The 24,942-nt window shown below is 58.6% G+C and overlaps 2 protein-coding genes across 2 annotated transcripts; both read left to right on the top strand.

The window, feature by feature from the left end:
• The first annotated feature begins 976 nt into the window (after positions 1-976).
• On the top strand, positions 977-14,435 carry MYO1F (myosin IF). Its single transcript, XM_088526781.1, has 28 exons — positions 977-998; positions 3,293-3,430; positions 5,239-5,328; positions 5,762-5,856; positions 6,473-6,560; positions 6,718-6,807; positions 6,921-7,052; positions 7,125-7,259; positions 7,342-7,474; positions 7,839-8,035; positions 8,344-8,424; positions 8,552-8,638; positions 8,833-8,919; positions 9,209-9,376; positions 9,466-9,551; positions 9,926-10,007; positions 10,115-10,221; positions 10,396-10,494; positions 10,565-10,709; positions 10,947-11,061; positions 11,682-11,851; positions 11,996-12,141; positions 12,556-12,702; positions 12,861-13,009; positions 13,292-13,375; positions 13,479-13,677; positions 14,064-14,230; positions 14,352-14,435. Exons 1-28 carry the CDS (start codon positions 996-998, stop codon positions 14,426-14,428), a joined length of 3,297 nt encoding a protein of 1,098 aa, XP_088382907.1. The 5' UTR covers positions 977-995; the 3' UTR covers positions 14,429-14,435.
• A 63-nt stretch (positions 14,436-14,498) lies between these two features.
• Positions 14,499-24,919, top strand: ZNF414 (zinc finger protein 414). The gene is made up of 12 exons (XM_088526821.1): positions 14,499-14,552; positions 14,745-14,854; positions 15,294-15,460; positions 15,678-15,734; positions 20,731-20,898; positions 21,523-21,630; positions 21,958-22,065; positions 22,425-22,530; positions 22,686-23,200; positions 23,611-23,661; positions 24,274-24,432; positions 24,803-24,919. Exons 1-12 carry the CDS (start codon positions 14,499-14,501, stop codon positions 24,877-24,879), a joined length of 1,680 nt encoding a protein of 559 aa, XP_088382947.1. The 3' UTR covers positions 24,880-24,919.
• The last annotated feature ends 23 nt before the right edge of the window (positions 24,920-24,942 follow it).

Genomic DNA, 24,942 nt, shown 5'->3' with positions numbered 1-24,942 from the left:
TCTGTCCATGGCCGCAGTCCCAGCACGGGCATGAGAGGCCGGGACCCACGTGAGCTGCTCCGGCAGCGATTGCAGCCCCGGCCCGGCCGCTCGGCCTCGGCACAGTTTCAACGCAGGGCTGTGCAGGTAAATCCATCACCAGCGTCAGATCCATCCAGCACTTCTGTTGCCCTCTCTCCCTGGGGGCTTCAGGGCCCATCCAAAGCAGACCTTCCTGCTAAGCACCTGAAGGACCTGTGGGTGTTCGGTGTCTCCATTAGGACATCCAAATCCGCTGCCTCGGTTTTAGAACAAGGAGGATTCGCCAAAACCTTCTTGGCATTTTGTCCCAGTAAGAGGTATTGGAGGCTTTTGTTGGATCACGCCCTTGGGTTCTGCTCCCATCCAGCTTCAGTCTTATTTTGTGCCCCAATCACGAGGTTGAAATGTTGCTTTTTTAATAGAGCAACCAGGAGACTTTTCACCCAGCAACAGGGTCGCTGCTGATAACATCTTGTCAGCGGCAACACGGACCTCCCCAGGGCAGAGTCACTGAGCTCCCGGGAGCGTAAAGACTCTGGAAAAGATATGGGAAAAGCGGCACCCCAAAAAAAAATTTTTAAAAAAATGCTTTTCTCCTAAAAGCAAAGTGCCCCCCCAGCACCCAGCGGATGTCCAAGGGGCACCCTGGGGCCAGGGAAAGGGTTTTGCAGAGGTTGGAGCGTCCCCAGCGCCCCCGGCCCCGCGGGAGCCGGGAGCCGCGGGCGGCCGAGGCGCTGGGGACACCCCGGAGGCTGCCCCAGGGGAGGCAGCCCCCACCCCCCGCCCCCACTCAGGGCTCAATGAGGAAGTGGGAGGAGGAGGAGGAAAAAAAAAATAGTTGCAGTTTGTAGCTGAGGCAGAAACACAAAGCGAGGAGCAGGGATGGGGCCCCAGTGACCGGCGGCCCCTCTGACACTCACGCAGCCCCCTGGGCCAGGGCAGGACGTGCGGGACGGCCGGGCTGCGGTGCCACCATGGTGAGTGCCGGGGGGGTCGCGTCACAGCCGGGTGCCCCCGTGCCCGGGGTGGAGGGGACATCGGGCTCGGGTTTTCTCCGCACCGTCTTGCAGCCCTGGGTCTTGCAGCCCATCTTGGGCCCCACGTCATTGCTCTGATCTCGGCTCTGGTCTCCACGACGGCACCAGCAGGTGCAAGGAGCAGACGGGGCCACCGGAGCCGCCTTGTGCTGATGGCAGCAGCAGGTACCGGGTGCTGCCGCGGGCAGAACCGGCCGCCGGGAGCCCGTTTGCACCGTGGCTGAGTGGGTCTGGTGGGGTCTCGGCGCTGACAGGAAGGAGCTTTTGCTTTTGTGTCGGCTCCCATCCTCCAACGGGGCTGGTGGCAGTGCCCAAGACCCGGCAAGGACAGAGGCCCTGTTGGGAGCTGCAAGTTGCTCTAGAGGGAGGAGAGGAGGAAGGTGAAGGCTCTCAAAGCGGGTGTCTGCAGGCAGGCGGCAGGGAGGAAGCCAGAGCTGAGGCTGGAAAAACCCCGGGGCGCTGCGGTCAGAGCAGTGCGGGTGTCCCCAGGGTGCTGGGGCGCTCGGGGACGAGCAGGAGGGAGAGGCAGGAGTGGAGGTGAAACAGCCCATTCCCAAATCACCCCTGTGCATCCCAGCCCCACAAGGGCCGCTGGCATCTGCTACCTGTCGGGGCTGCTGTCACCATTGCAACAGCTGCTCTCCGAAGGGTTCCGGTGGTTTCACAGGGTGTTGGCTGCACCAGGGGTGGCCCTTTCTCGAAAAAAGAGGTGCCAGCCTCGAGCTCTGCTCGGTGGTGGCCACCTGAGCTCCGGGGTAAAACAAGGCTGTTGTGCAATGATGGTTTTGCTCCCCAGGTCGGCACAGGGACAGGGGACGCTGGGGGTGCTCAGCTGCGTGTCGGGATGTTGGTATCTAAACCCAGGTTTTCAGGAAGAAGGAACACGTCTGTCAGCTCAAAAGTACCAAGGTTGCAACACCGGAAGTGCTGCTCTTTTTGTCTTAATTTGGTGCCGCAGTTTGGGGCACACATGCCCCAGCCTCTGCTCAGCCCAGCAGGGAGCCCACAGTGGTCCCACTCTGTTGTTTTGGGGACTTTGAGTTGCATTTGGGGGGGGTTATTTATTTATTAGCTTTCTTTTAGCTGAGGCAAACACCATATTTGAGGTTGTGGCTCTGAGGCCAATGTTAAATCCCAGCACCCTGTGGCAAAGCAGGGAACATCCTCGGGGCACAAGGCCGGGAAGCAGGGGCTGCCGGGCAGAAATCAGGGAGCAAAAGCGGGGGGGACACAGAATCTTCCTGACTCATCCAAGCGATAACGAAGCAGAGCCTGAAAACCCAGAGCCTGGCAGATAAAAAAAGGGGAAGCACCAGAAAGGGGAAATGGAAGGAGTAAAAGGCTGGGGCAACGGGTGGGGGGAAGTGAAATCAGGGCTTAGAGAGCTCTGACTGAAAAGAGGAAACACAGGGGCGTGCGGACGAGCAAAGGTGGCTCCGGCTGGACACGGCCCCTCTCCGGGTGCTCTTGGGTGCCCGTTGCACAGCGGCTGCACGCAGCTTTACGCCGTGCAGCACAAGTTTCCTTTGTTGTGGTGAGGACAGGAGGGGTTTTCTTCATGTGTGTTTCGTTGTTTGTTTTTGCTTTTATTTGCAAGATGAAATCTTCCCCGCCCATGCCCAGGAAGGGCCCGCTCTAGCCCTGCAGCGGCTTCAATTGCTGCTCACAGCATTTGCTTCCCAGCGCATTTGCTGCGAGACGATGGAGCCAGACATTTTTGCTCTGCGGTAAGAGCAAAAGCAGGGAGATGGACCCACCCAGGCGGGGAGGAAACGCTGCCCAAGGACCATTTTCACCTGCACTCCGGGCTGCCCCCTTTCCTGTCAACTGCATCAGGTGCAAGCAGGGAGCAGCCACCTGAGGCTCTGGGCTGCCTGCTGATTTCTGCCTTTCCTGCAGTTATTTTTGCAAGCAGAACCCAGGCAGAAAATGCTTTTCCCCTCCATAGGGTTGCAATGACATATTTTTTTCCCTCCTTAGTGAACAGGGTGAGCTTGCAAACAGGCTCTTGGTACCCTGTTTGCTCCTCTGCGTAATGCTTGGCCTGCAAGCTCAGTGCAGGGAGGCAGGATCCAGCCTGAGCGGGCTGAACCCTTGTCTGCTCACAGGACTCAGAGGCTTTTGCTTCTCGCTCGCTCCAAGTGGATTTTCCGGAGCTTTGCAGAGCCGGCGCCAGCCCCACATGGCTCCGCTGTCGCCCGGCTCAGCCGCTCTCGCCCGCCGTCTCCCCGCAGGGCAGCAAGGAGCGCTTCCACTGGCAGAGCCACAACGTCAAGCAGAGCGGCGTGGACGACATGGTGCTGCTCTCCAAGATCACCGAGGAGGCCATCGTGGAGAACCTCAAGAAGCGCTTTATGGACGACTACATCTTCGTATCCTTCCCCGGGCTGTGCGTGAGCACGTGAGCTATGCAGGCGAGCAGGTCAACCCAGGGCTGTCCTGGTGCTTCCAGGGTTCCCTGATCCTGGGATGGGGTTGGGATTAGCCCAGGGGAATAGCAGTGGCTCTTCCAAAGGAGGTGCATGCAGAGATGTCAGCCAGTCCCAGCGCACAGCCCACGGCGGGTGCAATGACATGGCAGGACAGCAGGTGACCCCCCCAGTGCCCGTCTCTGTCGGACACCAAAGCACCCCATTCACGAGCTGCTCTGCAGAGTCACTGCAACTGCCCCAGGAGATGCCCTGCGTCACCACTTGGATCTCTCCTTTCCAGTGTCCAGGCATCAAGGATTGCAAAGAAAGCCATAGCCAAGATCCTCATCTGACTTCTTCCACAATTCTGGGAGATCTTCTGGAAGAGTCAAACCATGATGGTCACATTGGCATCGCCTCCTGCTGTCCCCCAGGCTGGTGGCTCTTCAAGCTGCCACCTCCCGTGGTGCTCAGGTGTCCCCCATGGTGTCATAGCCCATCCACAGTTGGGATGGAGCATCCCGGTGCTGCTGGGATTTCACCTCCAGCAGTGGCAAATCCAAGCAACCCTGCAATGTTCCTCGGGGCAGAACAGGAGTGACCTCGCAGAACTGGAGTAGAGATCTGGATCTTTTTGCTTAGTCTTTGCTTTTTGCTGCTCTCAGGCTGGTTCAGACACCACCACAAAACCACAGGGTGCTACTCACCCCCTCCATCCTGCCCAACTTTGTCCCGTGCCACCACCCAGAGCAGCTTTTGCCTGGATGCTGCCAGTATCATGTCTTACACGCTGCAGCCTCCACGTTTCACTAACCCCGGTTGAGCGAGGCAGGATGGACCGGGCCTGCGTCCCGCTACGTCAGGGCTTCACGGCGAGGCTTCGAGACGTGCCTGTTTGCTGCACAGGGTTGCTCTCGCTCCTCACTCACCCCCAGCAAGGCCTGCAGCAGCTCCACATCCCTGCAGCACCCATCCGCTTGCCCAAAGCAAGGAATGTGGGAGCTCTGCACTCCCGCACCATCCATCTGTGAGGACCCAGCAGCTCTGCATCCCTGCAGCATCCATCCCCCCCCCACCACTCCCAGTGCTGGCGGCTGCTAGGTTGTCCTGGGACAGGGACAAACAACCACTAACCGGCCGGGCAGGGCGCTGGGGTGGCTTGGGCAGCTGCCTGGCCAGGGGACAGGCTGGCGGGCGCCGCGGGAGGGTCTCCCCGCTGCAAGCGGCTGTGGTTTCCCTGAGGATGCAGCTCTGGCCTTACAAGGCAACGCGCCCGACGGGGCCGGCGGTGACGCACGCTCCTCCCTGCTCTTGCGGCAGCTGTGAGGCTTCAAATGCACTTGGGGCTTGGGTTATTTTTTTCTTCTCTCTAAAAAAGGGGAAAAAAGAAGAGAAAAGACACAACCTCCACCTTCCTTTTCCTTTCTCACCGCACTGCGTAGAGCCTGCTGTCTGGCCATGACTCAACACCCCTCGCTTCTGCATTTCCTGCAGCAGCTTCGCTCTTCCTGCCCTTCAGCTCCTCTTCCTCTGCTCTTCACACCCTCAACAGGGGCTGCAAACAGGACACCAGCCCGTCCCTGCCCTCGACAAGCGCTCATCCCTCGTCATCCCTCTCTGCAGCATCCGCCCGGGCACCGGTGCCCACTTGGGGTGCTGGGGATGCATCTCCGTCCTCCCGCTGCCCTGAGGCTGCGCACGGGCAGGGAGTGGTGCCGGGATGGCAGGGACAGCAGGGACCACTGGACAGACCTTAACCTGCTGCTCAGACCTACATCGGGCCGGTGCTCATCTCGGTTAACCCCTTCAAGCAGATGCCCTACTTCACCGACCGGGAGATCGAGCTCTACCAAGGAGCGGTGAGGATGCCACACGCAGGTTTTGGGTGGACTGGGGACATGCGGGGACACTGAGGCAAGCTGGGTGCATTTACTGCAGGAATTGGCGTTCTCAAACCGAAACGATATTCCCACTTTGGGCCAGTAATGAGATTCAAGAGTAAATCTGCAGACAAGGGAAATGCAGCTAATACGAGCAAAAGCTACCCAAAAAAGTGGTGCGATACAACCCCAAATTCTGTTAACTCTGCTGCAAGGAGACCCCACCAAAGAGCTGAGAAAACAACCAAAAATACCTCCAATGAGCTCACTTTTTTGTGCTAAGGGGACTTGCCCCATCTCTGCTCCGTGTTTGCTCCATGGGCAGAGTTAAGGTGATCTGGAGCCAGCACCTGCCTGCGGTGGTGGGGAGGCTGCTCTGTGCTCAGCGCCACTTTCCATGTGGCTTCTCCAGGCTCAGTATGAAAATCCGCCCCATATCTACGCCCTGACTGACAACATGTACCGCAACATGCTGATTGATGGCGAGAACCAGTGCGTCATCATCAGGTACGGGTGAGGCCGATGCTGCACAGGGTGGTTCTTGCACTGGGGGGTCCCTAAAGCCAGCGCGGGGCTGCGGGTGATCCAGCACAAGGGGATGCTCGGAGGGTCCCCGGCATCCAGGGCGAGGAGCTGCTGTTCTCTGCAGGAACTGAGCCCGGCACATTGTGCTTTTCCGGTCATGTGTTGTAAGGGATCAGGTCAAGGTGTGTGGGGCAAGTCCCCAGACATCCCCTGCAGGCTCCAAAGTCACCTGTTTCCCCTCTGGATCCAGCAACAAGGCCAAAATCTCCTTCCAGACGAGCCCGATTTGCTGTAAGTGGGGGGATCTGGACCTGTTTCTGTCCCAGGATGTTCCCAAAGCAGCAGCAGCCCTGTCCCCTGCCCTGGGTGCAGGCTCCCAGGCAGGAGATAACCGGGTCCTGGCACCACTCCAGCAGTATGAGTCGCCCCGCCGCAGCATGGGCCTTGTTTGGGGTTGTACCCTCAGCAGTGTCTGAGCCCAGGGCTGTTCATCCCCCAATCCCGAGGGTCTGCGCTGGGGACACGAGGACCTGTCTCTGGTGCCTGGACCAGGCATTGCTGAACCCTTCACTCCCCCTCCGCTTGGGTGTTTCCACAGCGGAGAAAGCGGGGCTGGAAAAACAGTGGCAGCAAAATACATCATGGGCTACATCTCCAAAGTGTCCGGAGGTGGAGAGAAAGTGCAGGTACCGCTCCCATGCATCTGCTTCACCTCCGTCCTCCTCTCCCCACTGTATCCCTCTGCCTCCTCCATCTGCAGGATCTCCCTGGAGCAGGGAGACCTCAGAGATGCCACTAGCTCCAGTTTCTTTGCTCACTCTTGTCCCCTCCTCTCATCCTCAGCACGTGAAGGACATCATACTGCAGTCCAACCCCTTGCTGGAAGCATTTGGGAATGCCAAAACTGTCAGGAACAACAACTCCAGCCGCTTCGTGAGTCCCCAGGGCAGGAGAGGGGGTGAAGGCAGGGGCCTTCCACTAGAGCCTGGCAGGAGGCCACAGCTCTGCACCTGCAGGCTCTGAGCAGCGACGTGTCCCCTTGGCAGGGGAAGTACTTTGAAATCCAGTTCAGCCGGGGCGGCGAGCCCGATGGAGGGAAGATCTCCAACTTTCTGCTGGAGAAGTCCCGGGTGGTGAGCCAGAACGAGAACGAGAGGAACTTCCACATCTACTACCAGGTATGGGCACACCAGCTGCGGGGGCACCCGCGAGCACCGCTCAGCCCCAGTCACTCTCCCTGTACCTGGCAGCTCATCGAAGGGGCGTCCCAAGAGCAGCGGCAGAACCTGGGCATCATGACACCCGACTATTACTACTACTTGAACCAGTCAGACACCTACCAAGTAGATGGCACTGACGACCGCAGTGACTTCCATGAGACCATGGTGAGCACCCTTGGGCACTCCCCAGCCTGGGCACTGGCTGTGGCTGCACTTGGGCTGACGGGAGTCTTGCGTCTCCCCCCAGAACGCCATGCAGGTCATTGGCATCAGCAGAGAGGACCAGCAACTCGTGCTGCAGATCGTGGCAGGGATCCTCCACCTGGGCAACATCAGCTTCCGTGAAGAGGGCAACTACGCCCAGGTGGAAAATGCCGATGGTGAGTCCTCCAGCAGCCCTTGTGCGGCTGCAGAGATGTTTGCACTTGAACACAAACTTATAGCACATATCCCTCAGCAGAGGAAAGAGGTGGCATCAACATCTTCCCCGCTTTAGAGATGGGGAAATTGAAGCAGCAAGCAAGGAAATGACACAATCATAGTTAAAAAATCACTGGTGGCAGATGGATACCTTGAGTCTTGTTTGGCAGATTCTTGCAGTGATTTAGTAGAGGAGGGCACCATCCCATGTCTAGTTGGTAGTCCGCAGTTGTCCCTTTCTCTTTTGGGCTTGGCCAGGGTGTAGGAGGGTCTGGCAGCATCCTTAAGATGTGTGTCCATCCTGACCACTCTCCCTCTGCCCAGCACTGGCCTTCCCTGCCTACCTGCTGGGGATCAACCAGGACCGGCTCAATGACAAGATCACCAGCAGGAAGATGGACAGCAAGTGGGGCGGCCGCTCGGAGTCCATCAACGTGACCCTCAATGTGGAGCAGGCAGCCTACACCCGGGATGCCCTGGCCAAGGGCCTCTACACGCGGGTCTTTGACTTTCTTGTGGAGGTGGGTGGCCCCGCAGCCATGTGGTGGATGGGGCTGCTCCAGCCCGTGCCCCTTCTTGGCAGGAGGTAACTCTAAGCCCCATCCTCTGCCAAGGCCCAGAGAGCTTTTCCTTGGTGCTTGGGTCATGAGTCCAGCAGATGAGATGGGAAGAGTTGGCCGCACCTTGGAGATGACCTCGGAAATGGGGCATGAGGTGGTGACATGGGTACAGAGCAGGGGTACAAGTGGGGGCCATCTGCTCCAGCGTGCAACCTGCCAAGCTGGCAGGAGCTCTCCATGAAGACGGTTTGGGCCCTCTCTCTCTGCAGTCTGTTAACCGGGCCATGCGGAAGCCACACGAGGAGTACAGCATTGGGGTGCTCGACATCTACGGCTTTGAAATATTCCAGGTACTGGTTGCTTTTCTGTAGAACCCAGCTGAGGACCATCCGTCCTCCCTCTCCTCTGACGACGCAAAAGGGGCCAACTAAATCTTATCTCATTTGTCCTCTTGCATTCTCCTCTGCAATTCTGCAGAAAAACGGCTTTGAACAATTCTGCATTAACTTTGTGAATGAGAAGCTGCAGCAGATCTTCATAGAGCTGACCCTCAAGGCAGAGCAGGTATGGGGGACTGGGCATGTTGGGGAGAGATGAAGGTTGCCCAAAGCCCTGATTCCTGCAGCCGACACCTCCCCAGTCCTGGGCAGGTCCCAGCAATACAGCAAGAGCAGACAAGTGTTGGCAAACCCCAGAAATCCCATGTCCATCTGTCTGCACGCAGCCACCTTCACCCATCTCTCTCTACTCTTCCCTAGGAGGAGTATGTGCAGGAGGGCATCAAGTGGACCCAGATCCAGTACTTCAATAACAAGGTGGTGTGTGACCTGATCGAGAACAAGCTGGTGAGTGGGGTTCTCTGCTCCAGAGGAGGCTTAGGACACTTCAGGGGGACAGACAGACGCAGTGCTGTACGTAGCAGATGGCCAAAGCCAGTCCTGCCGGGAAGCATCCTTGCGGAAGCAGAAGCACCAGGGAGGTGCTCCACATCCTTAACCTGAGCAGCAGTTCTAAGGAAAACAGCCTAGAGAAGCACAGGGCACGTATAGCCAGATACAAGGTTGGGCCCTGCCCAGTGGCCCAGGGCTTCGCTTAGGGCACACAGGTCATCGTGGGCACGGCTGCCTCCCCCAGAACCCCCCCGGCATCATGAGCGTCCTGGACGACGTCTGCGCCACCATGCACGCGACGGGGGAAGGAGCCGACCAGACCCTGCTGCAGAAGCTGCAGGCGGCCGTGGGGACACACGAGCACTTCAACAGCTGGAACTCGGGCTTCGTCATCCACCACTATGCAGGCAAGGTACACTGCACGCCCCCCGCGCACGTGCAGCACTGGAGCGGCTGCGTGGCCTGGGCAGGCTGAGCTCTCCTCTCTCCTGGCCCCTCCAGGTCTCCTATGACGTGACGGGCTTCTGCGAGCGCAACCGGGACGTGCTTTTCACCGACCTGATTGAGCTCATGCAGAGCAGTGAATAGTGAGTGTGGGGAGCTCCTCGAGCTCCAGTGGCATCCCTTGAGGGCTTGGTCTGGCTACAGCATCCTCAAAGCCAGAGGGGAAAACCTGTGTCTTGGACTACCTCATGCCTCATTCCAGCATCCTGCATCACCTCATGGGGACTGATGGCATCTCCCCATTGGGTGCAGCGGCAGCAGAATTCAAGAGATGCTGGTCTGAATAAAGGGGGAAATTTGGAGGGGTCTATCTTAACCTTGGTGCAGACTGATGCCTCACAATTGCATTGCATAGTATCAGAAACTGGAGCTGGAGTTGGTTGCTGTGATGGCTCAGCTCTTGCTGCGCTTCCCAGAGCCCACCAGCTCTTACCCCTAACTGCTATTTGTCTTTCAGTGCTTTCATCCGGATGCTTTTCCCAGAAAAGCTGGATTCTGACAAAAAGGGCCGACCAACCACAGCAGGCTCCAAAATCAAGGTACGTCCTGTAGGCTGGAGGACAGCAGTTGCCTTTCCCCTGGGCAGAAAATTGGTTTTGGGCTTCTGGCAAAGCCTCCAGTTGCTGCCAAGCAATCTTTGCAACAGAAACAGGCTAACGACCTGGTGAACACGCTAATGAAGTGCACGCCACACTACATCCGCTGCATCAAACCTAACGAGACCAAGAAACCCAGGGACTGGGAGGAGAGCAGGTAAAGGAGACATCTGCATCATGGCACCAGTGAGACCAATGCATGGTGGGGTCCAGCTCTCCCACAAGGATCGAGCTGCGGAGCAGATCCCGGCATCAGCTCCTCTCCACCCGAGCTGCAATGCATGGTCTTGTCCCACCTTGAGAACTTCTCTTTCTGCTCTTGGCTCTGCAGGGTGAAGCACCAAGTCGAGTACCTGGGGCTGAAGGAGAATATCCGGGTGCGCCGGGCAGGCTTCGCCTACCGCCGCATCTTCCACAAGTTCCTGCAACGGTGAGCGACCACTGGGGCTGGCCATTGGGCAGCGAGCCCAGGAACGTGCTCATGGTCCCTCTGCTGGCAGGTACGCCATCCTCACCCCAGAGACATGGCCCTCCTGGCGAGGGGACGAGCGCCAGGGTGTGCAGCACTTGTTGCGGTCCGTTAACATGGACCCAGACCAGTATCAGATGGGCCGGAGCAAGGTTTTCGTCAAGAACCCCGAATCGGTAGGTGACCCAGCGCTGCCTGTTAACTTGCAGCTCTGTGTGGGTCTCAGGGGGCACCTAACAAGCTGCAGCCATCCAACCTCCAGAAGGGACATCCCTGTGTCCAGCAGGGCATCTATATGGACCATGCTGGGATGGGTTTGGGAAGGGGATGCTAAAACCCAAGAGAAGGGAGGGAGACCCTGGCCAGACAGCCCCATCCTAGCTGGGCTCAGCACCCCATGTCCCCTTGTGCAGCTCTTCCTCCTCGAAGAGATGCGGGAGCGAAAGTTCGATGGCTTTGCCCGGGTGATCCAGAAGGCCTGGCGGCGACACGTTGCCATCCGGAAGTACGAGCAGATGCGAGAAGAGGGTAAGACTGCGGGGCAAGAGCCCCAGCAGGAAGCCTGGAGTCTCTCCTGGGATTTTAAAGGAGGGAGTGGGCTTCTTGCTACTATTTCCAGCCTTGATAGGGGCCATAGGGCAGAAATTAGAGCCACTCTCTCCATTCCATTGCCTCCAGAGGGATGGAGATGAGTAGGAGACAGTTTTAGAGATGGATCCTGCTCTGCTGAAGGGCACCAAATGCTCAGTGCTTGCAGAGGGATAGGAAAGACCAGGTTCCTCAGCCAGCTGCTGTTGCCAGCATTTCCCAATATCTCCAAATATACAGTGAAAAATCAAGAGGAAAATCCCCCCAGCCTGGGATGGACTATCCCTCCCACAATGCAAGTTTTTGAGAGCAATTAGCATTATTTAAAAACAGCAAGGTTCAAAGAGCTCAGATGTCTTCTATGACATGCAATGAACCCCACGTCCTGCTGCCACAGCTTGTGGGTTGTCTCAGGAGGCTCTAGCAGACAGGTTTATAAGGCCAGGAGATATCTGGCACCAGAGGCTCCCAGTGCCAAGCTCCAGTGGTCCAAACTCTGGGCTCAGCTGCCAGCCAGCAAGACCCGAGTTTGACCAGCACCACTTTGGGGCCCCACACAGCTTCGAACATCCTCTACAACTTCAAAGAGAGGAGGAGGAACAGCATCAACAGGAATTTTGTGGGTGATTACCTGGGCATGGAGGAACGGCCGGAGTTGCGCCAGTTCATGGCCAAGAGGGAGCGGATAGACTTCGCTGACTCTGTCACCAAGTACGACCGGAGATTTAAGGTAAAGTGGAGCACAGGGGAAAGTCCAAGCCATGTTGCATTCTCATGACTCATCACGAATTTGCTCGGAGGGGACCCATGTCCTCCAGCAAACATGCACTTCATATACCCATGTCCCTCACCTCCTGCTCCTGCCCATTCCCAGCCCATCAAGCGAGACTTCATCCTCACCCCCAAGTACTTCTACCTGATTGGCCGGGAGAAGGTGAAGAAAGGTCCTGAGAAGGGGCAGATCAAGGAAGTGCTCAAGAAGAAGGTGGAGATCCAGGCTGTGAGTGGCGTCTCACTGAGGTGCGTCCCCAAGCATGGACCTGGTACCACATGTGGCTCCACAAGGCTCTTCACATGGGGGCCATAGGTCTTGAGCAGCCCCATTGAGGTCAGACTGGCTGATCTCTCAGGCTTTCTGCAAACTCTGAGCTCCAGCCCACTGTTGGAGATGAAGGTAACAGAGAATCACACCAACGTGTGAGGGAAGAGATAGGGGACTCATGAAGCTGGGATCCCTGCAAGGTTGACTGCATCCTTGCTCTGTAGGCCTAGGAGGTTTCCCATTAGGAAACCTCTAGATTTTTTGGCTCCAAATTTTTTGGACCCACTCCAGACTCAGAGGAGGTTTCCTGGTTTCCAAATAGCACTGGTTAGGATGAGCATTGCCTGGGCCCGGTGTCTAACACTTCCCCTCTTGGGCATTTTTCCGAGCAGCACAAGGCAGGATGACTTCTTCATCCTCCATGAGAATGAAGCCGACAATTTCTTGGAGTCGATCTTTAAGACGGAGCTCATCAGCTTGCTGTGCAAACGCTATGAGGAGCTCACCAGCAGCAAGTTGCACCTCACCTTCAAAGACACGTAAGTAGTGCAGCGCTACTGTCTGGGCTTGACCTTCTTCTCTCACAGCCCAAATTTTCGAGTCCAACCATATGTCCCCGTGGAGGGCTGGCCCTGTAATCCCACAGGAGTGTGGGGATCCCAAACCTTCGCCTCATGGCAATGCCTCTCTCTTCCAGACTACAGTTCCGGGTGAAGAAGGAGGGCTGGGGCGGTGGTGGCACCCGCAACGTCACCTTCATGAGAGGCCAGGGCGACGTGGCCACCCTCAAAGCAGGAGGCAAAACCCTTACGGTCAGCATCGGGGACGGGCTCCCCAAGAACTCCAGTGAGTGCCAGTGCCGGGGTGTCCCACTGGGGAGAGACAGCGGGAGGGCCAGGAGCACCAGGGCGGCCGGGCTATGGCAGCGAGGGGCTGGCAGGGTGACCACCGTGGCATGGCCTTGTCCTCGGGCACGCGCACTTTCATTTCACCCACGAGGATGGTCATGTGTGCTGGGCAAGTTGGGGAAAGAGGCAGCCAACCCACTGCCAGCTTTGCAGCCATCTCTGAGGACTTCATGAAGCTTATGACGACAATCACCTAACAGCGCGTGTTTTGTTCCCCCAGAACCCACGAGGAAGGGGGTGACACAGAGCAGAGGTTGCCAGAGGCCACCAGCACCCTCCCGAAGTGCCCCACCAGCACCAAGAGGTGAGGGCAATGCCAGAGGTCAGCACCAGGGAGCCAGTCCCAACAGGCAGACCCCAACCTGGCCCCTGCCACCATAACATGTCATCTCTGGGGGCGTTTCTAGGCACCTGCAGGAATGGGGCACCCCAGTTCCCCCGCAGCCACAGCCGGGCACAGCTGAACACCAACACGCCGCACCAGAAGCAGGCACGGGGACCACCGTTTGCAGCACTGCCCACGCAAAGCAGCCGCAAGGCGAAGACGCGGCCCCCGTCTGAGCACAACATGGAGTTCCTCAACGTGCCCGACCAGGGGGTGGCTGGGTAGGTGCCAGCACCATCTCTCAGTGTGTCCAGACTGGTCCCAACCTCTCTCTCTCATTCCTGCTGCCCACAGACAGTCTTTTCCCTCCCTGGCCAACCCACCCTCTTGTCTCCGTCCAAGTGGATCTGCTCCAGGTTGTCAGGCCATGCTGCGAGGTCTCCTTAGGTCTTCTCCATACCCGTTCTCCCAGTGCCTACATGAGCAGGACTTTTGCTTTGCAGTGCTGAGCTGGAGGCACAGAGCAGTGCTATAGTGCGGGGACATCAAGGCTGGAAGGGGGATACAGCTCTGGGCTTGGCCCAACGTTACACAGTCACGAGTGCAACGTAATGTCCCGCCATTATGTCCTCACCTCTTTTAATGCCATTTGTCCTTAACCTTGCAGGATGCAACGGCGGCGAAGCGTGAGCCAGCGGCCCCCTCCGGCCGGGCGCCCCAAGCCCCAGCCCAAGGTCACCGTCCCACGCTGCCAGGCACTGTACCAGTACGTGGGGCAGGACGTGGATGAGCTCAGCTTCAATGTGGGGGACATCATTGACATCCTCTTGGAAGGTACCCACTGGGCACTGATGCTCCAGCAGCTCTGTGCAAGCCCCCTTCACTCAGCCTTGCAGCACATCAGCATCGTGTAGATGGTTTTGACCTTGAACTGTTGCTTTTCCCCCTTTTTCAGATATCTCCGGTTGGTGGAAAGGGCGACTCCATGGCAAGGAAGGCCTTTTCCCTGGGAACTACGTGCAGAAGATCTGAGCTCCATCCAGTGGTTGCACAGCCAGATGCGATGGGAGGCCACCAGGAGGATCCTCCCACCCCACGTCCAATGACGACGTGCAACCCAAGCGAGAACCGTGTCCCTGACCGCAGCAGGCTAATAGTGGGAAACAGCCACTGCAACCTGGAAGCCACCACAGACCCCAGAGATTTTTGTCTTTGCCCATATCATTTCTGAGTCCAGCATGAGGAGGGGGCTGACCAGCTTCTTTCTGCTGATGCTGGTGTTGAATAACCACTTCCCCTCTGAGCTGGCCGCCCTTCGGGCCTGCTGTCCCCTTCGCTGGCTCCTCAGCCCGTTCCCCACCTCGTGCTGCCCGTAGCCACCACCAGCGTCGTGCTGCTGGAACACACCGAGTTCTGCGGCTACTTGAGTCCACAGCCCCAGACCTCCCTGCGCAGACAGTACGTCCCACTGCAGGAGAGGACCTGCTAAACGTGGTTCTGGGCTATAAATGGGATTATTGTTAATAGCTGTAGTTATAAAGTTACCCTGTATGCTGACAGTGACTTCTGCTCTTGGATGCCGGCGAGTTCACATATTGCAAGCACAGCACGTCTGACGCAAAAATAGAGCCAAGAATAGGTATTTGGCCGCACCCCAGATCCCTGCATGGTGGCCAGCACGATCGCAGAAGGAGCATGGCACCAGCCACAGGGCCATGAGTCCCAATGCAGCAGGATTTGTCCCTTCCCTGCCTCGTGTCGTGGGGGACGGGATCAGCCCTGCTCCCCCCGGCAGCTCAGGCGGGCTGGGGGCAGAGGGGTGCTCAGGGGACCCTTTCGCTGCGCGTCTGTCTGTCCCCACCCCCCAAAACTCTGTTTTTTTATTCCCTTTTTTCAGGGCCCGGCCAGGCTCCTGTGTCACGGGGCGCCGGGACGGAAGTGACGCTGTTCACACGGCGCCCTTCCTCCTCCCAGGCCTCTTCCTCTTCCTCCCTCGCTTCCTCGCGGCCCACCCCCTGCCTCTGGCCAGCAAACCCATCCTCAGGCCCCAGGGATGGGAGGCAGGTGGGGCAGGGGGGAGTTATCTAGGGAATCTCTTTCCTAGGCCAGAGGCTGCCGGGAAATGAAGTCCGTCTGTCCATCCCCTGCAAAGTGAGCGTCCAGGGAAGGGAAGCTTTCAGGATCCTGCTGGGGAGGCAGAGCCTCGGCTCTTTTTTAAGGAGAAAAAAATAGTTTGGGATATTCCGGAGATTTAGTAACAACCTCTCTCTCTCCCTTCCAGACCCTGCTTGGGGCCACAAGGTGCCCAGCGCCATGGGCCACCAGCAGCTGGTGCTGGGCAAGTGGCTCCTTCCCACCAGCACCAGTAGCTCTGACACTGATGCCAGGCACGGAGAGTCCCCGGGAGCAGGGCCTGCTCAGGGTGCCCCAAGTGTCCTGGGTGCTCCGAGGGGTTCGGAGTGGTCTGAGAGCCCTGGGATGCTCCAGTAGGCTTGGGGTGCTCCAAGAGCCCTGGAATGCTTCGAGGGACTCAGGATGCTCCTAGAAGAACAGGGTGCTCTGAGGAGCTTGGGATGCTTTAGGGAATGAGGGTGCTTCAAGGGCACCGGGGTAATCTAAGGAGTTCAGGGTGCTCCAAGATCTCTGGGATGCTCCAAGGGGTTCAGGGTGCTCCAAGGGGAGTGGGATGATCTTGGGGGCTCTCTGATGCCCTAAGGAGCTCAGGGTGCTCCAAGATCCCCAGGGTGCTCCCTGGGGCTTGGCAGGCTCCAAGGTGCTCAAGGTGCTTTGGGGGTCTCAGGGTGTTCCAAGGGGCTCGGGGTTCTCCGAGGGGCTCGGGGTTCTCCGAGGGGCTCAGGGTGCTCCAAGGGGCTCAGGGTGCGCCGAGGGGCTCAGGATATTTGGCGGGGGGGAATCGGGGGGCTCCAGGGGGCTCCGGGAGCCCCACGATACTGAAGCACAAGCAGCCCCAGGGCCCACGCAGCCCCCACGCACGCGGGGGGACCGCGGAGGCACCAGCGCGGGGCCGGGCCTGCGCTCCCCCCCCGCCCCCCCTCTTCCTCTGCTCCCTCCTCCTCCTCGCCGCTCTCGCGACAGCTGCGCGCAGAAAATGGCCCCCCGGCCCCGCCGCTGATGCCGCCGCCGCCGCCGCGCCGGGAGGTGGGATCCGTGGGGCGGGGAGGGCCGGGCGGCCCCTCGTGCCCGCCCCGGGCTGGGGTAGGGGGTGCCCGGGGCTGCTGGAGCCGCCGCGAGCCCGCGGGGCGGGGGGACAGCGCGGGGCTGCTAGTCCCGGGGCTGCTGCCCGTGGGGAGGCGTTAGCTGGGGGGCTGCTGCCCCCAAGGGGCTTCTGCCTGCAGGGGCTGCGTGTGCGGCGAGTGTGTCTGTACGCAAGGTAGCCCTTAGCGGCTACCCGCTCCCGGGGCTGCTGGCCACGGCAGGGGGCTAGTTGGGCGAGCAGCAGCAGGTACCGGTGATGCTACCGGCGGGGATGGGGGGCTGCTGCCTGGGGGGGTGCTACCCATGGGGTGCTGGTGGCCGCGGGGACTCCCAGCCAAGGGCTGCTGGTCGTGGGGGTGTTGTCTTTGGGGCACTACCTGCTGTGGGTACGTTAATTACCCTTGGGGGCTATTAGCCGTGGATGTATTAGCCTTGGAGGGCTCCCAGCCACACGGGTTGTGCCCCATGGGGAGGTTTCCTCTGGGAGGCTACCAAGTATGGGGGCTGTTAGCCATGGGGGTATTTCCCTTGGGGGGGGGCTATCAGCCATGGGGACTACTAGCCCCAGGAGCCGCTGACTGAGCGCAGGGTGGGTTATCTGTGATCCATGGGGTGCTGCGAGCCACGGGGACTAATAGCCCCAAGAACTTCCTAGCCATGGGGGTCGGTAGCTGGGGCGACGGGGTCTGAGCCCCCACTCCACCATCCCATGGTCCCAACCTGCCACCTGCCCAGTGCCTTTCCTGCGGGAGCATCCGCAGCCCCCACTGCCTTCCCGCACCCACAGGAGCCTCCTTGCTGCCATGGGGGGGCCACAGCCACCTCAGCGTGGTGGCCAGACCCCTGTGGCACCGGCTCTCCAATGGTGGGACAAACTTTCCCCAGAGCCGGAGGTGCCGGCTTGTCCCGTGCCCAGGGCGGACAGCACCCGGTCCTTCCTCCCCAGGGCCTGGACTGGAAACACACACACACACACACATGCATACATATATATATATATATATATATATGTATGTATGTATGTATGTAATATTTTTGATATGTATTCTTTATATATTTATATGCATATATATAGTTTTTTCTTTCTTTCCCCTTTTTCCCCTCCCTGGGCACCGAGCACGACGTGCGTGGCCGCGATGCCTGCGCGTCTCGTGCTCTGTGGCAGGGATCACATGAGCCCCCGCCGCTCGCAGCCTTTGTCTGGTGCCTCGCGCCGCACGGGCCGCCTCTCCAGAGCTCTTCCCCTGCCGCCGTAGGGATTCCCAGAGAGGGTTATTTGTTCTCTTTATCCTCCCTCCATCCCCCAGTGGGTTTGCAAACATCAGGGTGGGTTTGCAAACGCCGCTGGCGCTTGCTGATCCCTGGAAATCTCCCTGCTTTGGCTGGGGGAGAGGAGCCGTGTTAATTATTAAGCGAATCGGCGCCAGAGGCTGCTCTGCTCGCTGGGGAATTGCAAACCCTTTCAGTCCTCCTGCTTTCCCTTTGGCCTCCCATGCATAGTATTTTTCAGGGTGCCTGTTAATTGCAAGTGCTGGAGCTGGTCGGTTTGGTACCAGCAGGGCTTTGCTGGTACCTTTTGCAGGAAAACCCACTGCAAACCGACTGGGCAGTCACTCTGCACGTGCAGGTTGCCAGCGCAGGGTGTTGTAGCTCGGTCGGATGGAGAGGGATCGTCACCACAGCCCGGGCTGAAACTGGGCCGTTACGTGTCACCAGGGAGCTGGGCACAGGGGGGCCGCTGATCCCAGGCGTCCCTGCAGCACGGCACGCAGCAAGATCATTATTGTTATTAATTATTATTATTTCCTTTTTGCCTGGAGCAGGCCGGCTCAACGGCTGTTACTGTGGCAACCAGCCGTGCTGCTCCCGCATTGCAACCGAGCGAGCGATAAATTAAAAGTGTTGGGGGGGAGAAATTTGTGCAGGATTATTCCCTCCCGCAGCTGGTGAGCTGAGCCCGCAGCTTTATTTTGTGTGTTTTTTTTTTTTTTTTTACATTCAGGCTTGGATTTATTATTATTATTATTATTATTATTATTATTCCTTGGCATTGTCCCTCCTGCTGGTGGAAGAGCACGAGCGGCACAGTGGCAACAGTCAGTGCAAAGTGGTGGTGGGTGATGAGGTTTGTGCAGAAAGTTTGCAGTGCTTTGCATGGAGAAATTTTTCTCCTCTTTTTTAAATTTTTTTAATTTTTTTTTTCATCAGGAGTGGGAAATGCAGTATTTTTTGGAAGAAAATGTCTCTGCAATCTCCTTTTCATAGAGAAGGAGAATTAAAAGGGTCAAGGCAGGGCTGCCCCTTGCTTAGCCCCGTATGCTGCCTCCATATGGCACCTAGACAGTTCAGTGACAGCAACCAAAACAACAGAGCTTTGACGCTCCGGGAGTATTTCCTGATAGCACAAGGCCGTGAAATTGGAGCAAAAACAGCAAATTTCTAGCACTCCTTCCTTCCCCAAGTTTGCATTTCCTTGGTTGAGAAAACTGACTCCAAATTAGTCTTAGATGTCACTGTTCCTGGGATTCAGTGCCAGATTGTTTCCAAAGGTCTCAGGTTGGGACTAGAAGGAGTAGGATACTCCTGCGGCACAAAAGGGTCCGCTGGAGCACAGTTTTTTAAAGTAAAATATTTTGATAAACTAGGGAGCCTGCCAGATGCTGAAATGCATCCCTGAGTTTTCCAAATGTTACAACTTGCTCTACGGTCTCCCTTTGGTCCCATTTGGCTGCACTTTTTGATACAACCTTCATTACGTAGTTGCAGACCCAACAAGACGATTTAAGATGATTTTCTGACAAGCTGGGCAGATGCCTCTTGAATGGACACTAGTGGGCTTGGCCAGCCGAGACCGGAGTGCGTGGCCCTGGGTGAGCCTGGTCTGCTTGGGGTGTTTCCTAGCTCTAATTTCTGCCTTAGCATCCAGTTCCTGCATCCGTCTCATCTCCTCAAGATTCGCCTCAGGAGCTGCTTAGCTCTTGGGAACCCTTATCCCTCTTGCCAGATGTGCACGGTGCCGGCACTCCACAGCCCCAGCACTGACGTAGTTATTCGATTTTCTAACTGAGCAGCGCTCACAACAGCTTTGATGCTGAAATGCGCCTGAGAAATCTCCCCAAGTGATGGAGAGTTCAGATGCTGTTCGCTGGGGGTTGTTATGTCCGTCCTGTACGTCAAAGCCTTACCCTGAGGTGCTCTGTGGCCAAGCCAGGCTACCTTGGGGCATCATCTGATGTCAACTCACTGTGGGGCAGGTGGGGAGGGGTTGTTCCATCCCGGAGCTTGGCATCACCTCTCCTGCAGGGGTGGGTGCCACAAGTGGCTGGGATGCAGGGGCAGAGGGGTTGTTGCTGCTGGATGCAGCCCATGCATGGCTGGTTTCAGGCTGCAGAGTGCCAAGGGTGCAGGAGGTGCCAGTGAGTCCCGTATGGTAAATCCCAAGACTCACAGCATGCCCAGAGCTGGTGGGATCCCAAACTCTATGTACCCCTTTACTCACACAAGCTGAGCTGAGCCAAGGCATTTGCCAGGACCCAGGATTGCTGGGCTGCAGGAAGGGCCCAAAATGCCCATTACTGGGAGGTCAGTTCCTGTTGCTGATCCTCATGACCCTGCTGTTCCTAGAGCATCCTCTTGGCACCGGGACAGGACTTAGTGTCTCCCCCCCCTGCACTCTACAGCCAGCTGCCCTCCATGAATGCAGTAAACGCTGCAGAAACTGTGTTAGACCCATGACAGCATGCAGGAGGTGGGACTGTGCCCAGTGAGACCTTGTGCCTCGGTAGGATCAAGGGGTGTTAGAAAGGCTCCTCCAATATTGCTTTGCTGCCACCAACACCAGTGAGCTTTCATGGCCCTGTAAGGGACTGATGGATGAGCTGAAACCATCCGTGGAGTGAGAGAGGCAGGAAGAGTCAGCAAAGCTTTAAAGCTCAAGTCAACCCTCACTGTGGAGAGGGATGTGCGTGAAGGCTCTTGGGGTGAAACACCAGACAGGAGCTGTAATACCAGCTCTGGCCTGGGAGCTCCTGGTCCTGTCGTCGTTGCTCCATGAGGAGGAGGATGCTGTTGACGTTGCTCCATGCCAGACTAACTTCTCGCCTTTGTGTTTGGTTTAGTGCCACCAGGAGAAGACCCAGGCGTGCCAGCCGGCTCCACCACCACCCTGGCTTTCCCTGAGCTCTACTCCTCGCCCGGGCCCATCAAGAGTGAGGCCATGAAGACAGAGAAGGATGAGGTTCTGCCTACCTTCTCCGTGGGCAGTAAATACACTGGAGATGGGGCAGGTGAGACCCTTGCCACATGGGGGGCAGCACAGGACAGGGGAGGAGCCTTTTCTCATGTTACTGTGAAGTCCCTTTTGCCAAAGTATGCAAGGCGTTGATGTTGGATGGGCTGTTTCTGCTCAAATCTGCCTTCAGATGGGCTTTATGGACTCGTGCTTCTTACCCAGTGCCCCTACTTGGCTTTGTGCTTTTAGAAGCACAAGTGTGCACATGTGCACCAGACATCATCCAGAGTCTGCAAGATGCCAGCAAGCTTTGCCTCCAGACCAGCACCTCTTTCTACAGTAAAGGCCCTCACATTTCTAACCACTCTCAAGTGATCCCACCCGTCTGGTCCCATCCAACCCAGACCCACCAGACCCCAGAATTGCCAGGGCTGTTTAAGATCTCTGCGCAGATAGGAATGAAGTCAGAGCAGTGAATTGGGACAATCATGCAAAACATCAAACCTTGGCTCAGCTTGCAAGAAAAAAAATCACATTTGAGCATGTATTTGCCCTGCTCCAAGTTCAGATCTTGAGAGAGCCTCCTATATCTGGGCTGGCCTCCAAGCTGGATGATGCACAAATGGGTGATCTGCTGCATCTCCAGCAGATGTTAACCTGGAAGAACTCTCTCCATCAGGTTGCAGCGACCCGGCTCTGTCCGGGGGGCAGGTGCTGGTGGTGGGGAGCGGCGGAGGAGGAGGACAGGCGCAGGATCTGCGGCTGCTGAAACGCCGGCCTGTCCCCGGTGAGCTCCACCGTGGGGCTCCATGGGGCCTCCTCCGAGTGGGGACAGGGCACTGCATCCACTGTGGGGGACAGCGGTGGTTCTGGGATGGGTTTTGTCCCTGCAAGAACAGGGTGGCCTGTCTCATCTTAGGTCCAGAAGGCCCTTCTGTGTGGAGGAGTGGCTCGTAACTCCCAGCTGGAGCTGCCACCTAGTTGCTAGCACAGCCGAAGGGGCTTGGGGAGGGCTCATCTTGGCCTGTGTGCTGGACGGGGCAAGGGCTTGGTGGTTGGGATGGCTGTGGGAGCTTGGGCCTGTCCCAGAGCCAAGGTCTGTGTCTCCTTCCAGGAAAGCATTACCAGTGCTCAAGCTATGGCTGCAAACTGGCCTTCCACAGCATGCAGGAGCTCATGGATCACTTGAAAGTCCACTACAGACCCACACAGTCCCTCGAGGGTAAGGACGGGCTTGCACCCTCTTGGGGTGGGGTGTAATGGGAGAGACCATGGAAGGAGGTCCACTTTGCTCCAGGCTGCCCTTTTTCTGGATGGGAGGTGGAGAAGTGGGGCTTGAAATTTGGCTGTCTGGTTAGACTGTGCTCCTTCCTTCTTCCAAAGAAAGATGTCCATACCCTGGGAGGTGGTGTACGGGCAAACAGCAAAGAGCTGGGGGAGCATCAGAAGGTGACAGAGACACTTGCTAGCCCACGGCTGGTACAAGGGTGATGGATTAGCCTCCAAATCCATGCGGGAACGCTCTTAGGGTGCTGGTCCTGCAGCCAGGGTGTTGCTGACTCTCTACCTCACTCCTTACAGGCAAAACCTTCCACTGCCCCACTCTGGGCTGCAGCGAGACCTTCCCCAGCATGCAGGACCTCATGACCCACATGAAGGTGCACTACAAGCCAAACCGCTACTTCAAGTGAGTCCCGCTCTGCCCTCCCGCGGTGGGTCCCCATGCAACCCGCGCCGGACTGCGGCAGCGGGAGGGCCCCGCAGCCCAGAGCCGCTCCGGGGCCGCCGGTGCCCCGGCGGGAGCGAGCGCCCGGCGCTCACGCCGCCTCTCCGGCTCCGCAGGTGCGAGAACTGCCTGCTGCGCTTCCGGACGCACCGCTCCCTCTTCAAGCACCTGCACGTCTGCTCCGACAGCTCCAGCAGCTCCGCGCCAGCCCCCAGAGCTGAGAAGCCCGTCCTAGCCGCTACCTCTGCCCTGGAGAAGGAGGCCCTGGCCAAGCCGCTCGAAGGGCTGCCCAAGCTCCAGGGTGTCATCCGGCACATGGAGAAAGAAGCCATGCTCCCCAGCACGGACACGCCGGCCGCCACGGCTGCCGGCCTCCACGGCTCGCTGGAGGCCGCACCGCTGGCCTCGCCGGCCGCCCACCCCTTCCCGCTGCTGGAGCCCAACCCTTTCGGGCCGTCGTCCTTGACTCGGTTCTCAGGGCCTCCCCATTCCTCGGGGCCGGCGCCTTTCGTGTCCTATATGCACCCCTCGTCCTACAGCTTACCTCAGACCTCGGGCCAGCACCGCCTCAGGCCCTACGTGCCCGGCCAAGGCCTCCCCGTCTCCAACGCCGTGTGGAAGAAGAACCAAGGTGAGACGATGGCGTCGCTTGGGGCAGAGCTGCTGCTGCTGCTTCCCGCCTTGAGCAGCAGCTCCTGCCTGAGGACCCACCGGAGACGCCCCAGCAACCAAGGACCTTCCTTACTCCCAGCCCTGAGAGCTGCCCAGACCCCCCAGCCATCTCCAACCCCATCACCCCCACCCCATTTCCTCCCTCCGGCTCCCTCCCTAGCTACCAGTGCTCAATTTGGTGGGGGAAAAAACCCACCCCCATGGCCTAAAACCCTCCATGTTGCCAGGTCCCACTGTTCCCTGTGTGAGGCTGAGGGGCACCAGGTGCTCACAGCTCATCCCGCCTGGGCCAGGACCGCCCCACCGTGTCGTCCCCCTGCCCCGGGTGGGAAGGCCTAATGCTTGTGTCACCCCTGATTCCCTCTGCAGGTGTGAGTGTCAGCCCGCTCCTCCCGTGCTTTGGCTCAGGAGGGACTCCAGGTCAGTTTGGCACCGATTTGCGGGGTGGGAATCACTTTCTGTGGGGACAGGGGATGGGGGAGAAGTGGGAGGGTGGCTGGGGCAGGTGCTGCAGGGACTGCTCGGAAGCCACTGATGGAGCCCAGTGGGTGGGCGCTAACCCGGAGCGCTGCTGGAGGCAGCGCGTGCTGAGCTGGAGCGGGAAGCGCCGGGTGCAGCAGCCGCTTGGACTCGAGCCCTCGTGTGCGTCCCCCACCAGTGCTGGAGGCTGCAGTGATGCTGGGGGTTTGCACTGCTGGTGGGGTGGAAACGGCCTCCTGCCGCTCTGGGGGACGCCCCGAGGGAGTTTGGGGAGAGGGGCATCTGCCCAGGGCCCGGTGCCCGCTTCGAGTCCCCCCCGCTCCAAGGTGGGGAATTCCCTACACGTGGGGCTCGGAGCAGAGGGCAGCCGGCTCCTGCCCACGTGGCACCGGCCGCTCTGAGCCCCACCAAGCCGGGCACGTGGCCAAGGTGGTGCCTGGGGCACAAGTATCCAGGGCGCCACTGCTGCATCCGCTGCCTTCCCGGGCTCCCGCACGGTGGGGGAGCGGCGGGTGAGCGGCTGTGCTTCCCTTCCTCGCCCCGTCCTCGCAGGGCACTCGTCCAACAGCCGCATCGTGTGGGAGCACACGCGGGGCCGCTACACGTGCACGCAGTGCCCCTACTCCACCGCCTCGCGGGACGAGATGACGCTGCACATCGAGGAGCACCGCAAGAACCCGCCGCCGCCCGGCCGCCTCGAGGGAGACATGGGTACGTGGCCTCGCGGCGCACGGGCCCGAGTCCCCCTGCAGGGGTGACAGTCACATGTCCTGCTTGGGGCAGCCCTGGAGGTGGCAAACGGGTGCTCGGTACTGCCCATGGACCCGGAGGAGCACTGTGCTTGTGATTGTCCTTTTGGGTCATGGTAGGGGGAGATTTTTACTTGGCAATAGCCCCCACTTCCTTGCAATTAGATTAATTAGTTGCAGGGAGCAATGCGGAGGGCTCTTGCATCCTCCTTCCTCAGCTTGGTGCCCCAAAGCTGCCTTGCAGCAACAGCCGAGCCTGGAGCGCTCCAGCTCATGCCCCAGGGCCAAGCGGTCACTCCAGCACCCTGACGCTGCCTTCCCTCTCCCTGCAGATTTCAGCGTGGGCATCGCCTCCTTCCACACAAAGCTGACGCCGGAGATGGAGAACTCCCTGTACTCACAGCTCTGATGCAGCCTGGTTCCTGCTGGGCCAACTCTTTTCCTCGTTATTTCCCCCTGCCCTTTCTTTGTG

The sequence above is a fragment of the Tinamus guttatus genome, unplaced genomic scaffold (assembly GCF_059628265.1).
Source record: "Tinamus guttatus ecotype Peru unplaced genomic scaffold, ASM5962826v1 Tinamus_guttatus_pri_ptg000254l, whole genome shotgun sequence".
Taxonomy (NCBI): domain Eukaryota; kingdom Metazoa; phylum Chordata; class Aves; order Tinamiformes; family Tinamidae; genus Tinamus; species Tinamus guttatus.
Note: the sequence above shows the minus strand (reverse complement) of the source record. Positions and strands in the feature narration are given on the sequence as shown.

Excerpts from the sequence above, each read along its gene's own strand:
- MYO1F (XM_088526781.1), top strand. Across the intron at positions 9,552-9,925 it reads CTCATGCAGAGCAGTGAATA|TGCTTTCATCCGGATGCTTT; the intron begins GTGAGTGTGGGG and ends TTTGTCTTTCAG. Across the intron at positions 13,376-13,478 it reads TGCCCCACCAGCACCAAGAG|GCACCTGCAGGAATGGGGCA; the intron begins GTGAGGGCAATG and ends GGGCGTTTCTAG.
- ZNF414 (XM_088526821.1), top strand. The coding sequence starts at position 14,499 with ATGACGACGTGCAACCCAAGCGAGAACCGTGTCCCTGACCGCAGCAGG. Across the intron at positions 23,201-23,610 it reads CGTGTGGAAGAAGAACCAAG|GTGTGAGTGTCAGCCCGCTC; the intron begins GTGAGACGATGG and ends TTCCCTCTGCAG. Across the intron at positions 23,662-24,273 it reads TGGCTCAGGAGGGACTCCAG|GGCACTCGTCCAACAGCCGC; the intron begins GTCAGTTTGGCA and ends CCGTCCTCGCAG.